The sequence below is a fragment of the Sinohyriopsis cumingii genome, chromosome 12, assembly GCF_028554795.1.
Source record: "Sinohyriopsis cumingii isolate HCF-2022 chromosome 12, ASM2855479v2, whole genome shotgun sequence".
In the NCBI taxonomy this organism is placed as follows: domain Eukaryota; kingdom Metazoa; phylum Mollusca; class Bivalvia; order Unionida; family Unionidae; genus Sinohyriopsis; species Sinohyriopsis cumingii.
The window spans coordinates 25,690,000-25,708,318 of record NC_142972.1 but is presented as its reverse complement, the minus strand read 5'-3'; the positions used below and the strand labels follow the sequence as shown (position 1 = coordinate 25,708,318).

Here is an 18,319-nt window from a genome sequence, read left to right as displayed (position 1 = left end):
TAGGGACTAGAACATTCGACAACGTTTTCTGTTCAATTGACAATTAACGTCTGTTACTTGGCTCATCTGCGAAATTGGCACCAAACTGGAATTATGCTAGTGAAAATTATATATATATATATATATATATATATATATATATATATATATATATATATATATATAGAGGTCCTTCCTAAACTAAGTAACCGAAAAATGCAAAACCAGCAAGTTTCATTAAATTTGACTAACAATTGTTTTCCTTTGAGTATAAAATTCAAAAAAACTCTTGGAGTCTTGTGAATTAAATTGAAAATAAACATGAAGGGTCCTATCGAAGGTCCAAAAGCAAAGAATGTTCCAAATGAATTCTGTCTTCTTGAATGTGTTGATGCACCAATGCTCTTAAATTTGCTGATACATTGATTTATTTTACACACAATGAGATGAGTGTTACTCAGACAGTAAAATGTGGTTTTCTTTTTAGACGAAAGGTTGAATAATTATTTTAAAAAATATTCCAAATTTGAAGAGTTGGTGACTTATCTCTTTACTTAATGTAGCTTACAAAATTGTATCAGCATGTATTGCAATTGACTATTGTATCAGTTTCTTCTAATAGTTATAAATAATGATCAAACCGGTTTTTCAATTGAAGATATATAAGGGAATATATTTGTACCGTATATAATCTCATGTTTTCTGCAAAACTATTTAATATACCTGGATTGCTTATCTTAAGTGATTTTGAAGAAGCTTTTGATTATGTCACATGGTCTTTAATTAATAAAGTATTAGGCTTTTTATATTTTGGAGGAGACTTCGAAAATTAAATGAAGTTATTTTACAAAAATATTAAATCATGCATTATTGTAAATTGACAACGTTCATCATGGTTTGACATTAGGAGGGACAGAAGTCAAGGTGATACCCTCACCCCATATATTTTCCTTCTTTGCAGAAACATTAGCCTACATTATCAGAGAAAAACAAAATAGTATAGGAATGCAAATACATCGTATAGAATATCGTATTTCACATTATTCAGATGACACAGCAATAACTCTTGATGGTACTGAAAAGTCCCAGAAATCGATCTCATTTATCAATACTCTAAATTCTAAATTATTAATTATTAGTATAAATATAAATAAACAATCAGCAGTCCGGATTGGAAGTAAAACGTGTAGTAATATTAAATATTGGCCAGAATACCATTTAGACTGGGAGTCATCTGAATTTATTTACCTGGGCATAAAATTGTCCACTGTGCTAAACAATATCGTTAAATTAAACTACGATAACAAAATCAGTGAAATTAAAACTTTACTTCTGCCGCGGTCAATAAGATCACCGACCCCGTTTAGTAAAATTACAGTTATTACAAATCTGGCACTATGAAAACGTATTTACTAAACTAAAGATTGTACTACCCCCACCCCCAAAGTGTATTCAAAGGATTAAACTCTCTTTTTATAGGATTGTTTGGAACGAGGCAAGAGAGAAAATTAAAGGAAGAATAATTATTGAAGACTCTCATGAGGGTTGCCTTATAATGGGTCATATCAATACGTTTATGGTTTCTATTAAGATAGCCTTGATTATAAGAAGGGCTGACCTTGACCCCATCTGGGAAAACAATCTACATACTCTTTTTCCTAACATATAAAATGTTTTCCTATATGGAAATGTTTTTCTTAAAATAACTAATAAATTCTTTAATAAGTTTTGGATAGATATATTTGCAGCTTACATAAAAGTGTATAATAGGTTAGGTGTTGAAAAAAAGAAGAGCTCTTTCAAACACAGTTATGGACAAATCTAGATATCATTATAGGAGATTTTCCTGTAAAGATTAAACAACAGATTGAAAAGGGAATCATCTATAAAAATGACTTTGTAAATGAATATGGTTCGTGGATCAACCTTGAAAAGTTTCGTAATAAATTTAGATTCCATGTACATTTCGTAGAATTTCAGGAGCTATTAGATTCGATAAAACTCTGCAGAAGAAAATGTGATGTAAGTGTAAATTTTAATATACAGTACCAATGTATGCAACCATCGGTCGTTTAATTTCCACAGAACGAAAGACTGTAGAAGAATTTACAAACCTCTCATTTGTAATAATCACAAGCCAGCCTCATTTACAAAAAGGAATACGTAATTCGACAACTTAAATTAGAATGAATGTAAAACAAGTTTTTTTGACCAGAACCTCTAGGCTTAAATGGCTTCACACTAAGACTTTGCACAGAAGTTTTGCAACAAATAATTTTAAACGAATGGAGAAAACTTCAAGTAATTTGTTCTCTCACTACAAAAACTCTGTATAAGTTATATCACATCTGTAGGAATGTCCATAAACAGAATAAATCTATGATCATAGATTGGATAAAGAGTGAATGCAGTCATCTCTATAATTTACATGTGACAAAGAGAGAATTACTGATCGGCATTACAGATGAACAAATCCGATGTAGCTATTAATTTATTTATACTGTAGTTGAAATTGTATATGTATAACTGTAGATTTAACAATCAATTGCCAAATATGACTCATTTTTAAAAAATAACTGAAATTCCTCTTTCTGTCAGGAAAATATTACGCATATAGAAACTGCACATAGGAATATATATATATATATATATATATATATATATATATATATATAGAGAGAGAGAGAGAGAGAGAGAGAGAGAGAGAGAGAGAGAATACAAATCTTATGGCGGATAACAATCCTTTAGCCAGCAAGGGATCACTTGTGTTAGGGATTGATCAAGATAAATGCAATAAACTGACAACGAATAGTGGGAAACTAGTATCTGGCTACAATGAGCGCTTTCGTCTCTTTAATGAGTCTTTTTCCTATGGATGGGGATTACCGTCATAGTTATATGCATGTATTTTCTAATCTTCCTTGATGCATTATTGTAAATGGCTGCTTGCAAATGCTACTTTCATAGTTCTGTCAATGTATATTGTATTCTTCATTGACTCAGAGTGTACGTAGCAGTTTGCAAGTGCTACTTTCCTTCTGCATTATTGTCAATGGCTGCTTGCAAGTGCTACATTCATAATTCTAGTCATGAATTTTCTATTCTTCATTGATGCAAACTGTAAATGGCTGCTTGAAAGTGCGTATATCTACTTTCCTTCTGCGTCCTTGTATCTTGCAATTTGCCAACTACTGATTTGATTATGTAATTTGTCGTATGGCAAATGCTATGTTAGTTATTACAAGTTTTAACATTCCATTTATAAACTTGCAATATCACAGGTTACACAAATTGCACCTTCCAAACTCATGACTATAATGTAGCATCAAGGACATTGCAAGTTAGAATCAAGGAAATTAGCATAAAATAATGCCTCATTATGACAACAGATGGCACTGTGACACGTCAATTTCTTACAATACAACTACTCCCCTGACCCTAGCAACAAGAGGTTATACCACTTTATGACATGTTTGTGCGTCTTATTTAAAATATCATTCGAATTAAATTACAGCAGCTGATGTTTCAGAGTATTAACATTCGGAAGAGACGTGGCCTACAAGTAGCACAAAACAAATTATATATATAACAAGAAGTAAAGTAAATAGTCAAATTATACAGAATTCTTATATATGTATGGCATGAATGATTATGTAATAGCCAGCAAGTATTGTCACTAGTTGTCTGTGACAAGTACATGTATGTCATATCTCCAATTTCATTTTAAATCTCCAATTCCAATACAACAGCAAGAGGCAAACGACTTGGAACAAGGACATTACATACAAAGCATACATGCTACAAAAATATGAACATATTTCATTATTTCGACAGATATCAAACTGGAAACTACATTTTTTAATTATTTAAAACTGTACTCATCCATATATGAAATGATATTTATAGTACAGATAAGATCACTGATTGTATGGTACCTCACTGATAAAACATCAGACTTCTTTGGTAGCAATTATAAAAATATAATAATATAATAATGGTAGTCTCTCCAGTCGAGGAGGACAAGTTGTGCGATCATAAAAATATAATATATTGAATATAAATAACATTGCTACTGCTACCAATTACCAGCTCAATTTGTTTGTGTTATTACTGCTACAGTACAGTACTAAAAGTGCTTGATACAGTTGGATATGAAAATTAATGTAGTAGTTAAAATGATTAATACAATTTTTTAAATGTATCTTCTACAGACGGGATTGTTTTCTGTTAGAAGAATAAGACACACATACACCCACATAATTTCTAAAAAAAACTTGTAAAGTTTTTAAGGCTAGTCACAGCTCAGGCTTTTGTAGCACCCACCACCCCAAATAAACATCTTCATTTGTCTGTGATTTTATCATTATTTTATCCTGTTTAAACATAAGTTAATACTGTCATGGCACAAAAAATATCAACACAATACAACTATGCAATAAAGCAAACTAAATAAATAAAAACAATAAACAGCCCTATGTTTAACTTTTCATAGGAAAATAAGAGAAAAATGTTTAATTTAAACCGGCATTCATAAAAACAATATTGTTAGATAAATTAGTCTGAAACAAAAATTATCATACAGGTAGGCAATTATAAGGAACAAATATCTGGATTGTCTTGTTACATTGTTCTTATAGATTTATTTGCCAATCCTTTTTGTTTTTCACTTTCACATGAATAAAAAATGAATGAAGACAAGCTTTTCACACAATCTGGCTTTTGTCTGAATCACTCAGCAGAGAGAGAGAGAGAGAGAGAGAGAGAGATTCAGAAGTAAGTTAGTTTCTTCACAGAATAATAAAAACCACTGGCCAATTTCTGACTGCAGTTGTAAGATATCCGAGCAGAAAGTAACAGCTACTTTATAAGCATGCAAGTCATTTTAATGGGAGTTATAGACTCCCAAGTACTATTCCTCAGATAAGACACAAGACCGGATTTTAGAAAGTAAAGCCACACAAGTACCAGTTTGTTACTTTGTGAAAAATGGGGTCATTATGAGAAAATGGAGACCACCGATGTACCTGCTGGTGATGAGTGGTCAGTCAGCAATCAAATTGTTGTTCCTAAGTCATATAGACAAGAAATGCTTAGTCTGGCCCATACAACTCCTTAAGATGGTCATTTTGGTGTCAAAAGGACTTATCACAAGATCCTGAATCATTTTTATTTGCCGAAAATTAGAAGTGGTGTTTATAAGTACCATAGATCTTGTCACACTTGTCAAATGGTAGGAAATCCCAATCAGAAGATATCGAAGGCACATCTGCAAACTATTCCTGCATTGGACCATTTGACAAGCCATTTAACAGAAAAATGGTAGACTGTCGGTTCTTTACCTAATACCAAGTCAAGTAACCAATACTTGTTGACGATAATGTGTGCTTCCTCAAGATTTCCATAGTCTATTACTTTAAATATTAAAGCAAAACCTGTTCTAAAAGTTTAGGCAATGCTTTTAACACTTGTTAGCCTCCCCAAACCTGTCCAGCAAATTTTATGTTTGATTATTTCCAACAACTTATGCATGAATTAGACATCCAACAGTTTAATTTTTCTATCCGTCGCCCTGAAAGTAATGGGGCTAGCTCAAGACTGTCCGAAAACACTCTCACCTACCCAGGATACATGTATACCATTATAATGAATCAAACCTTAAAAAGGACAGTGATCTGTAACATCCTGCATTGCATAAATATTGAGTAAGATCAGGAGAGCTTTTTATCCCCATATTGGTATTTATCACCAAATGAAAGACCCCATGACTACCCTAAAACAACAAAAGACTGTCCCAAAACACCCTCAGCTACCCAGGATACATGTAGGTAATTAAATATAATAAAACCAAATAAAAAGACAGTGATCTGTAAAATTCTACCCTCTTTAATTATCGAATAAGATCAGTAGAGTTTATTCTTTTGTTGATACTAGCTGAAGACTGTCCCAAAACACACTCATCAACCCAGGATACATGTATACAATTACAATGACTTAATGAAATATGCAGTTTTGGTGCATTCTCTCTCTCTCTCTCTCTCTTTCTTTCTTTGATCATAAATAATTCACTAAACTACTTTGATATTGCAAAGAGCAGCACAATTAACAAGTCAGAATCATGCATCACTACATTCATATTTCAATAATTCTTTAAAGCTTTTTTTAAAAATCTTTAATGTGACAAAGAGCAGCTGAATTATTAGAACCCAAGGGTGCTATATTTATATTTTTAAATTTTTTGAACCAAATTATTAATTTTAATTGGTTTGATAATGGTAGGAATTTCAATAAATAAAAGTAAAATCTCCTGTAACATCTTTTGTCTCTGATTATTTCCACTTTTAGAGACAAAAGTTTTAAAGTATGCAAACCAGTTTTAAAGCTGGTTTTTTGGGTTGTATTTTTAATAGAAATACATTCAAAGGTTGAGGTTCTGTACATTAACAATGCAAATTAAGTAGTGGAAAACAATTGTTCACTAAATCTAATCTTTCTAATCGCAAGTAAACATTTTTATGATGATACGATCATGATGTTCCACAGTTTGATTATTACGGTTTTTGCGGCAAAATATATTCCAAAATGAAGATCGTGATAAGAATAAGAACACCTTTAAGGAATGCTTAATTAATGTCATTTTACCTATAATTTTTTTATGTGCTATTGATGTTGCTCTGAAATATTTTATTTTCGCGTTAGCTTATGTACAAGAGTATCACGGGAAAAGATAAGACGTCTGTGAGGTGCGTCAAAATGGGTGACGTACAATACAGTCCTTACAACCAGGGTTCGTCTGATGAAAGCTCGTTAAGAAAAGTACGAGAGAATATATCATTGTCATTTCTGATACTTACTAAAATAACAAAGTAATGAGAAATATCACTAAGAAGTAGATTTCTTAAACGGTGAAGGTAAATATTAAATGTGCCTACAAACTAGGATTGAAAAAGATGGACCACCCTGCTGTACTGTATGCGCTGTTTTCCTAAGGTGCTATAAATCACTTAGATCTTCGAGAAAGCACGTGGTTTTAGAGACGATTAAAACTTTGCTGCTAACGTGCACCTTAAAATAGGGACTGATAAGAGTTTTCGACACAAAATGAATGTCGTAAAGCTCCGTGGGGAGCATTCGTTATTTTTGATAAAGGAAAAGCTTTAGAAATTTAGAGCCGTCTGTTGTCATAATGCCATGCTAATCTCTAGTATGCCATTGTGACAATATATGGCGACACGAGTTGGACAACAAAGACGATCGTGATAAAACTTAGTATTTACATTGTTGCATGGCCAAATCTGTATGAAAACAGCAGTTGGAATGATGTACTTGTAAAGTTTATAAACAGAATATACAAAACTTGTAATAACTGACATAGCATTTGTCATACGACAACTACATAATCAATTCAGTAGTTGGCAAATTGCAAGATACAATAACGCAGAAGGAAAGTAGATCAAAAAACTTCCAAGCAACCATTTACAGCTTGGATCAATGAAAAATAAAAAATTCATGACTAGAATTATGAATGTAGCACTTGCAAGCAGTCACTTACAATAATGCAAAAGGAAAGTAGCACTTGCAAACTGCCACATCAAATTTGCATCAATGAAAATGCAAGATACATTGATAGAATTATGAAAGTAGCACTTGCAAGCAGCCATTTACAATAATGCATCAATGAAGATTAGGAAATACACGCATATAATTATGGCGGTAATCCCCCTCCATATTTTCAAAGGCAAATACTAAACATAGATAAGACAAACAAATAAAACCGTTTGACCGTTTTATATGTTTGTCTTGTCTATATATACATTAAGGTTTGTCGCCACAGATGGGTGGAAGGATGGATGTCACAAACCATAAGGGTATACATGTAGGAACACGAAAATACTACATGTTATAAATGCGGATACAACTTTCCACTTTGTGACTCTCTCTCTCTCTCTCTCTCTCTCTCTCAGTGTGAGTGTGTGTGTGTGTGTGTGTGTGTGTAAAATTATATATCACAGTTATACTAGGTATAATTTAATCTGGTTATTTTGGATCCAGTACTATGATATCTCATATTTATATTTCCTCATAAAGAGTAAACGGTGAGCTTAAGGCCCCAAACCTTGACACAGTTCTGTGTAATAAAGTAAACGGTGAGGGTATGGCCCCAAACCTTGACACAGTTCTGTGTAATAAAGTAAACGGTGAGCTTAAGGCCACAACCCTTGACACAGTTCTGTGTAATAAAGTAAACGGTGAGCTTAAGGCCCCAAACCTTGACACAGTTCTGTGTAATAAAGCAAACGGTGAGGGTATGGCCCCAAACCTTGACACAGTTCTGTGTAATAAAGTAAACGGTGAGCGTATGGCCCCAAACATTGACACAGTTCTGTGTAATAAAGTAAACGGTGAGGGTATGGCCCCAAACCTTGACACAGTACTGTGTAGTAAAATAAACGGTGAGCTTAAGGCCCCAAACCTTGACACAGTTCTGTGTAATAAAGTAAACGGTGAGGGTATGGCCCCAAACCTTGACACAGTACTGTGTAGTAAAATAAACGGTGAGTTTAAGGCCCCAAAGCTTGACACAGTACTGTAAAATAAAAAAACATCCATATTCAGATGATTTGTATCAGAAAACGCCATAATCAAATAATGAGCCACATAAAATCTCCGAGTCTGATCAAGTCAAATTGAAAAAAAAAACAACATATGCTGGCACAATTTTCAAGGTGTCTACATAGACTTAAGTTTGCTAAAACTACATCCCAGACGTAGGTTAATGGAGTGTGACCATCGAAATAAAATGTCGCTCCATAATACAAAATGTTGAAGTCTGGTTACAATCGAAATGCTTGGCGATCGCACCGTTAAAAGTTAGTGTGTATCCAAGTTCTAAATATTCTGAAAGAATTCAAACACTTATTGTAAAATCGAGGATTGCTAAAGAAGATGAAATTTCCTTTTGAAATGGAATTGGTCGTACAGTTAGAATAAATGGTCTTTGGTTTGCTAATTCGGCTAAACAAAATAAGTCACAAATTTAAGTAAACATGAATATAAACACCACTTATACACATTTACGCACACAGCAAAACTTACATTGCAACTTAAAGAGTAACAATAATTTTATATTTCACAATCCATATAGTTAATTCCAATAATTTTAAAATAATACTTCAGCTTATGTTTATCTGACTTCCTATCTGCTGAATTCAGTACCTCATGGATACATGCCGTATATGTCTACACATATCTGGATGATACATGCCGTATATGTCTACACATATCTGGATGATACATGCCGTATATGTCTACACATATCTGGATGATACATGCCGTATATGTCTACACAGCATGAGCTCGTCCATATTTATGTAGGAAGTGAACATTTGCTACGGGATGTATACAAGGATGCACTAATCTTACAATGGAAAATTATTTTTTACAAAACTAGGAACTAAATTACTTTAATACCATACTCACTAGCATAAAAGATGACTATTAAATATAACCACGTGTAAATGATTCCATCATCGGACAGAGATGACTTTTCCACCTTGAATTTGGTTTTCGAGGCGTTCGTCTAATTACATCTCATTCTAATCCTTTAAGTGTGTATATGACAGTAAGTATAATTCGAGCTATGATAATTATGGTATTAATTGTGTATGAGACGTACAATTATTTCCCTACATAAATGAAAACTATTTTGCCAGGGCAGCCGTATTGCAGTGAAGTTTGCAGCAGCTCTATAACTTAGGATCATTAAGTCAAATATACAATTGTGGAAAATTGTAACGTAATGACATTGTATTCTTTTGTCAGTTAAGGATGATTATAACAGCAAGGCACAAGTTCCTTAACGTCATCAGTAGTGGATACGATGATTTCCATTTGAGAGAAATAGAGCTTAACAGGCTGTCTGAAGACGATGGACAAAAGCTGGCAATGAAATCTGCTTTGCCAGTGAGTATGATTATGTTACCATGATAATGAATATTCGCAATAAGTATGCTGTTTTCTGTATTTTAGATTGTGTTCAGTACAGCCTAATATGTGGCTCCCCTTAAGCTTTCTATTTTTAGGATTTTATCCTCCAGATACTCAAATAAATAAATAAATTATTCAACTGTTTTTCTAAGATGGGCCTTACAATTTTTGATTGATAGATATCAGAATTCATGTAAACTTAGCCCGTTTGTTAATTATAAATGTGTCTTGTGTCGAAATTTTACTCCATAGCAATAAGGGCAAACAAAATTTAAAAATTACATTTTCTCATCGGAATATGGCTGTTTAAGTGGTCTTTAATGCTTGAATTCCTTATTGTATTATTTGCCTTATTTACAGAGGCATTTAACAGAGGAGGAGAGCTCTCAAGTGGCAGGAGTTTGTGGAGGTTGTCCTCTGGCCATTTGTATAATGGCACGATATATCCGAGGACAATTGATGTGTCCTGTGACAGAAGTACTATCTTCAATTAAATGCAGACTTTCAGATATTGTCCCATGTTGCATCGAAACGTCCTTCGACGATCTGCCACATGACACAAAGGAACAGTTTATTCAATTGTCCGTCTTCAATATTTGTCCATTTAATGTTCAAAGTGCTGCGGCTATTTGGTTCGAGGACACGTCTCAACAAAGCATAATCAAGGCTGAGATGGGGTTGCTGCAACTGAAATACAGACATATGGTGGAGTGTGGAAGGTCATGTGATCCTACTACCCAGGGTTTGCTGACCAATGGGGAGAAAGACCCATTTGTATACTCACTCCATCCTCTTGTCTTCAGTTCTCTTGATATTTTATTGAGAAACAACAAATACTTAGAGGATTCCTCGAATTTAGCCAAAGCCAGGTTTTTGGATCTTTACATTAATAAATTGCTGTTGGTCGAAGAAAGTCTGGAACGTGAAAGAAAGCAGGCCATTCAGATTGTTTCTTCGGATAAAGTTCACGTTCATAACATTTTTTTATGGAACAGTACCTTACCATTCTCGACAACTAGCAATCGGAAATGCATACACTCACTAGGAATAAAGACAAGCATGCTGTTGACAACCTTTGCCAAGATCATCTATAAACCAGAGGAAACATTGGAAGTTTTCAAAACCCTAACAGAAACAAGCAAACGATTTCCTAAGAAAGACGCATTTTACTTCTGGAGCGTTAAGCAAGCAGAGGCATGTCTAGACTGCGACATGGTCGAAGAGGCGGAAGAGATTCTGCAGCATCTGATTAGTGATGGCCAAGATTATTGTAAAGCAGAAAGTAAAGTTGATGATGTCTACAGATTGTTTACAGCTGCGGAATTCCACTATGTGCAGGGAATGCTATGCAACAAAAAGAAACATTACGGCAGTGCCTTCGAAGAATTCGATAAATCTGTAGAACTCTATAAGACATGCAAACCTGAGGGGGCTTTTACAGTTTATCATGCTGATGCCATTAATGCCAAAGGCAACGTCCTTTTCAAATTAGAGGATTACTCCAGTGCTCTTAAATGTCACGAAACAGCGTATGAATTAATCGAAAAACGATTTGAGGGCAATTTTCACGAACACAAATCAATTTACTTACACAATATTGGCAGTATCTACCATGTAAGGGCATTACATAATTGGAAAGGAAGCAATGAAGAAGCCATGGTTCTTTTGAGAAAAGCTTTGGAAACGTATGAGCAATGCATCGAGCTGGATTCAGCGTACAAGCAAACAGCGGATCCGTACCATGCCAACCGTCTTAGGATCCGATCCGATATTTATCTGAGGATGAAACGGTTTTCGGAAGCCTTCACGGACGCCAAAAAAGCACTTAAAATTCAGAAAGACATGTACATTAAGAATCATCCCAGTATTACCATCAGTCGCTACCAACTTGCCAGATGTTACATAAAAAGAGCGAAGGAATACAGAAAGGATGGATTAAAAGGTAAATCATCTTGTCCTTCGTTAAACACAAATTTTCGAGGAGACAAACTGTCATTTCCAGGCGAGTGGTTCCTTTGACTTTCAGACACCTCCAATATAACTTTTATTTGTTCAGTTGGTCTCAGCACTCAACTTTCAAAGTTCAAATAAACATACAAAAGTGTCCGTTCTTTTACAAGCAATTTCACTCACTAGAACAAATATCGTCTCAAGGACATGAATTATTATTGAAAAGGTAGAAAGAGCAAATCCTCGTCATTCTGAGGAAGTTTGTATGAAAAGTACAATATCAGATCTTTTCAAAATCCAACACACTTTATCACAAACTTATAACTTATCGGGACGCGAAATACTCATCATCTATATATCTCATGTAACAGTGCACAAATATTCAAAATACGTAGTAATCGTATATCGTTAATCATATTCCAAAAAAGCGTCAATACTATTTCAGTATTTATCTGTTTTTTAGTTTTCACTCATTTCGTACGACATTTATGAATGAACTGACTTTATATCTTTTTAGTACAAGCCGACACTGACATTACTAAATGCTGGTTGACCTTTGTCCAGATACAGGATGACGTTAAGAAAGGAGGGTTATCACGTGAGGATGAACAGTATCTAAATATACGTAATGATCACATTAAACTGGTCCAACGGTACGGATATCGCAAGCAGCAATGGAAAATTGAGAGATTTTATGCTGTAAGTAAATATGTAATCATGTGGCTTAGTGATCTATAAGCATTTACTATGTGCATATGCATACATAGGTAGAGTGTATCTACAAACATCCACAAGAGTGGGCTGGGCTAGTAAGCATGCAGATAAAATGGAACTCGTACACTAATATTATGAAGTTTTAATTCCAGTCTACCCAGGTCAAGAACTTAAGCTTAAGAACAGAAGAGCTTTCTATGAAATGTTAAAAACATGCCCTGCAAGTATATCAAGAGTCATGCGTGATATTTGTGTCCAAATCTAAAAAATACTCTTTTTTTCTTCTATTTGACAGAAATCATTTTTAGAGCAAATTGTACATGTACATGAAGAACGTTATTATGAAACTTTAGCTGAAAGAATCCCATCATTTGCAATTAACATATCTACTGAGCAGCAACAACGCTGCAATAAATAAGCATTTTTGTTTATATTTCCTTATCACAGAAATGGGGTATACCTAATCAGGCATTTGTTGTCTCATTTTAACTGTACATATAAAGTGTTAGAAAATATGTTCAGCTGCAATTACGTTTGAAATGATGAAAAAGTAATATTAAGGATAAAATCAAATTGGAGGTTGCATTTATATAGCATTGCTACAACCACTGCCTATAGACTACTCGGTCGGGTCTTCGATGCAATTGCTACATTTAAAATCAAGTTTAAATAAGACGTAGGCTGCGATTGCCCTAAGGAAATGGAAATACAACGATCATAATGAGAAAACCTTTAGAAAACTATAATGACTGCCAGGATGGGCATTGAGGCAACACACTCCAGTTGACAAATAAATTAGGCACATGACAGTAACTCTGCAGACCTGGACCTATTGCAAGCGTGGTGCCTTGGGACCTCGCAAACTATAAGACCGGGTCTGATGCCTGCATAGCACAGAGTATACTTTATAAACAAAGAATGCATCATTTTAATGACTGTCATAATTATTATGTTTGATCAAAACTTCTGTCCTCAGAATGGGTAACGCCAAAACTACATTGCTACATGTTTTTATGATTATATACATTATTCTTTCTTTTCTCAAACGTAGCGTTTCGAAGAGAAAGGGAGGCTTGGGCAGTCTGATGATAGCGAGACTTCCGACAGCACGTCGTCTGACACCGATGTAGATCTGGATGACAGGTATCATAACACTATACCAGCAATCATAGATCTTCAAAAAATAACATAATTTGTTTTTCCCTGATGATTTTTTGTTTCCAAAACTATTTGTCCTTTGTCATCTTTTCCCCCATAATTGGTAATCTGCCCTTCCTTCCTGAATGAAAACGTCCAAACATCATTGTTCTCCCGAACATTTTGGATGACCTCGAAATACTCTTGGGACTTCACCTAAATATAGGATGATCAATGCATATTGTAAACTACATTTAAGAGCTGAAATTGTCAGTTATATTGCTTACTTCGTTTTAAAACAATAAATCAGCCCCAAAACTTCAGTTAGTACCAGAACAGGTTTGAGGCTCATTTATCGGCCTAATACAGCGTAACTCCATTGCTCATATATAGGATACAAGAAAGGAGTTTCCGTTATACCACTTATGTTATACAACTTATATCCACAAATGTAATTGGAACTTTACATAAATGCTGTTAATTTCACAAAATGATGCTCATTACCCAACGCCATTTTTATACATGCTGTGAAAAATAAATTTAAAGACAAACTGCTTCATCTAAAGTAAGCATTTTGAAAATATAACGGCATTGAAGGGTCAATTGAAGATTTAACATTAAATGTAAACCTTCTCGACTTTGTAATATTTTGTGAAGTTTCGAAAAGTAAACAATACGTATTTCCTGTTCCAGTTGAATGAATAATACCTACTGTAGTTGCAATTACAATAATGTAAAGTAAGCAATCCTATCAGCAATAATTAATTACAATGTATGTTTTCTGCTTTTTTAAAGTCACGTGGTCCAAAATACATGGTGTAATAACCACAACTGGAATATCAACTTTCAGGAGATTTGGAAGCGAACTTTTATGATAACGGTTATATAAGTATGCAGGTTGTCAATACAGAGATTTTAGAGATTTCCATGAACAGAATATTTTCTAGAAATCGGAACAATATTAAGCATTAAAATAACTATAATTTTAAAAAGAAATCGAATCAAGAGACTGATGCCAATTTCTATTTTCAACCAAGCAATATTGTATACGTTCTTTTACAAACCAATCAGTTTGTTTTGGAGTAAACAAATAATTAATTTTAAGCAATAGTTGGAAAAATAAAAATTAAGAAATGCCTCATGCATAATAGTGCCGATTCTTTTGCGGAGGCTTTGAACGTACATATTTCGCGTTACGAGAAATCTGCATAATGCCATGCGGTCTCGGTCAGCATACACATTACGTCATTTAGTTGCACCTGCTATATTTAGGTATTTATGGGCTATTGCATTTGTATGGGAAATATGAACGAGTTTTTGTTTTCGGAAAAATACTGCACGTCCTTTGGAAGTACAGTATTGTTCCGACAAAACTAGTTCATATTTGCATACCAATGCAGTAACCTTTTTATTATACACTCATTTTCTTATTCTACCTGGGGCTTAATTATAAAAAATACACTAAAAGAAACAAAGTATTTGAATTTATGCTGTATTAGAAAAAATACACAACCGTAGATTTATCAATACACAATAACAATATTAATGTGCACATAGCACCGCCCAACCACCTTTGAATTTCGTCGCGCGCTCAACAGTAGTTTGAAAAAGAATTGTCGATTTTGGTCTACTTAACATTGGAATTTAGAACCATACTGTTAATGAATGCGCATTGCGGCAACCTTTCCATTTGCTCTGGAATAGATGGTTTTTGTTTTTATGTTGATCCAACTCAATTCTGTTTTTCTGACTTTGATGGACTGGATTATTGAGTCAGTTCAGTGTAGTGAGGTGAATGTGATTTTAGTTGGAAATGTATTCAAAATTCGAGTACCGTTTTCGTGTGTATCAGGTTTTGCAGGACATGTCAGTCGGATTTGCAGAGCAAAGAACGTACATTTTGAAGAAATTCAAGATGCATAAATGTAATTTTATATATATATATATATATATATATATATATATATATATATATATATATATATATATTACCATTCTTATTATCAGCTGAAGAACACATACATTTATGCCATGTCACTTGTATCTCGCTGTTAGAGGGACCCCATCTATGAATTGTATCATATAGCGTGTGTCTTCTCTCGCTAGCCTAACGTTGTATCGAAATAGTTACACGGGGAAAATTGCAAAACAGGTGTCGTGTGACGGTCCATTTAGCCAGCGGAAATAATACTTTTTCGTTGTTTTGGTCTATTGGCTGAAAGGCTCTTAGATTTCTACCAACACCTTTAGTCCCCGACTCTATTACTTTGACAGATTTGTAAAATGATAGGTTTCCGATAGATACGATATAGCCCTTGGCCTCAACATGCTTTGCTATGCTACATTTTTATAGATCCTAAAGCGCTGGTCATAGTCTGAACCATTCTAGTTGCGAAAACATGCAAATATTATCCTAAAATAGCTGTTATAATGATCAGAACGGTATTTTCAATTACTGCATTTCTCAGGTTTGTTGATGACATTGCGAATATCACGTTCATTCATGTGCTTGTTTGAAAGTTTTGTTTCTGACTGAGTGAACTCTTCAACATAGCTTGTACTTCATTCACAGATAAATCTAACCAATCAAAACCGAAATCGTCAACTGCATGAGTGTACATGGTTTGTATACAAAGTAGTTCCTAATAAATTATAATATGTTAGGTACACGTGTCGTACATGTGCGTGCAATATCAAGGTTTTTAGTTTCGTAAAATACTGTACTATTCTGACAATGTAAAGTTAACAGAGACAAAAATGAGCATATAATAACACCTGTTTCATATTACCTTTTAGCGTAGACCAGAGTCATGAGGATGTCGGAAGCAGCGAGTGCTCACGGGTCAGAAGCAGCACAGAGGGCATGCCCAGTATCTCTAGTTTTCAAGCCATATCCCTCGAAAATGCCCATTCAATCGAGGAAGATGTCTTTAAGGAGGGAATCCGTCCAGAAGGTATACGTAAATATCAGACTGAAGTAGAGCTGAAAAAATTACGTCCGGAACATGAATATACTAGAATATGACTAGAATGCTATTTTGAAGGACTGAATTTTAAGCATAAAAGAAAGTGTTGTAACGTTGTCATTCCTGGGTTTCTAATACAAACATTAAAGCTAGGTCACAAATTATTCGATTATGTTAAGGTCTTATTTATAGCTGATATTAAGAATCTTCAGGTTTGCACATAAAAGAAACCATAAGTTTTCCAAATAGATTTGTTACATAACTGGCAGTGCTCGAGCAACATCCTAACTGACTATAGCGGCACCCTCCGCGCCTAGAATGGGTCCCCTAAACACCGGCATCTGTTCCGACTTTCCCTTTTGTGGTATCACGGTACCACTTGTTTTTCCAGAGACCTCAGTGCTAATGTTTTTGGTAATAAATACAGTTTGTTTCACTATCCTACCTCAGCATAAGTTGTACACACTGCCATAGAGAACAACACGTGATGGTCAGTTTGACAAGGACAGAACCATATACTGCATTGAAAACAGATAACTCTGCTGGAAGTAAATAGGGGTAAGAGTTATTGTCACAACAGATACATTTTCAATGTTGTGTATCACATTTTTAAATAAAAATCTTAAAAATATAAAATGTGATCTAGATATAAATTAACATAATCTTATACGTTGCCAAGAAAATAAACTTTCTTAAGCCTGACATAAACTACACCTTTTACATAAGCACCAATCACAGAATGTTTTCTTGTCTACTTCTCGATACAAAGTTCCAACAAACTAAGCTATCCCCAACCACACCCCGGGATTTTGCAATTGGTACCTTTATACCTATGTACAAAGCCATAAATTTGGAATGATTTCTTATAAATATGCTTACACTCTAAAATTACGCTTAAACGATTTCAAGTCAGTGGTATTGACGGATGCGACACAGTTAGAACCAGATATTAAGCTGGCTCCAGCTAGCAATACTTTATAGTAATTCGACTTAAATTTGGTATGTACCATGCTGAATAAATTACATTTGGTACGTAACACGCTGTAAAAATGCTAATATTTTTACAGCAAAGTGCGGGGCCCTAGTTGGCCGAGTGGTCTAATGCATTCAACTTTACGGGTCTTTGACATCTCATCCCTGTCCACGTGGGTTCGAGGCGAGGGCTCGGCCAATGTGGATATGTGAGAAAGCTTGCTAGTAAGTTCCCGTGGGTTGGTGGTTCTTCCTGGAGTTTTACTCTAGTTATGGCGCAAAATGCCACAACAACTGTAAACTGCAAAAGATCTATTAATCAACCGGAGCAGATATGAAACAGAAAAATATTGAACCTAAAATACATCTTCTTGTATGGTTTGTACATTATGATCTATAGATTTATCGTGTCATCATATCTTTTACGTTTAGATAAATGTTCTACAGAACACAGTTCATAGTACTGTGGCATAATGAGCAAACTTAACATGCCCTTGTGAAATTTCATATTTTATTTCGGAATGGTTATTGATATCTCAAATTTGTTTTTTTGTAAAAATTCTAGAGAGAAGATCGAAATGGGGAATAAATATGTTATATTTTATATTTAGTTTCAT

At 34.3% G+C, this 18,319-nt stretch overlaps 1 protein-coding gene across 1 annotated transcript in view; it reads left to right on the top strand.

The window, feature by feature from the left end:
• The window catches only part of LOC149786123 (uncharacterized), a 137,433-nt gene that overhangs the window by 101,259 nt on the left and 17,855 nt on the right, over positions 1–18,319 (top strand). Inside the window, exons 7-11 of the mRNA XM_089976450.1 lie at positions 9,799–9,939; positions 10,324–11,905; positions 12,431–12,612; positions 13,679–13,770; positions 16,561–16,718. Of these exons, the coding sequence (XP_089832576.1) occupies positions 9,799–9,939; positions 10,324–11,905; positions 12,431–12,612; positions 13,679–13,770; positions 16,561–16,718 (2,155 nt within the window). The remainder of the gene's footprint in view (positions 1–9,798; positions 9,940–10,323; positions 11,906–12,430; positions 12,613–13,678; positions 13,771–16,560; positions 16,719–18,319) is intronic.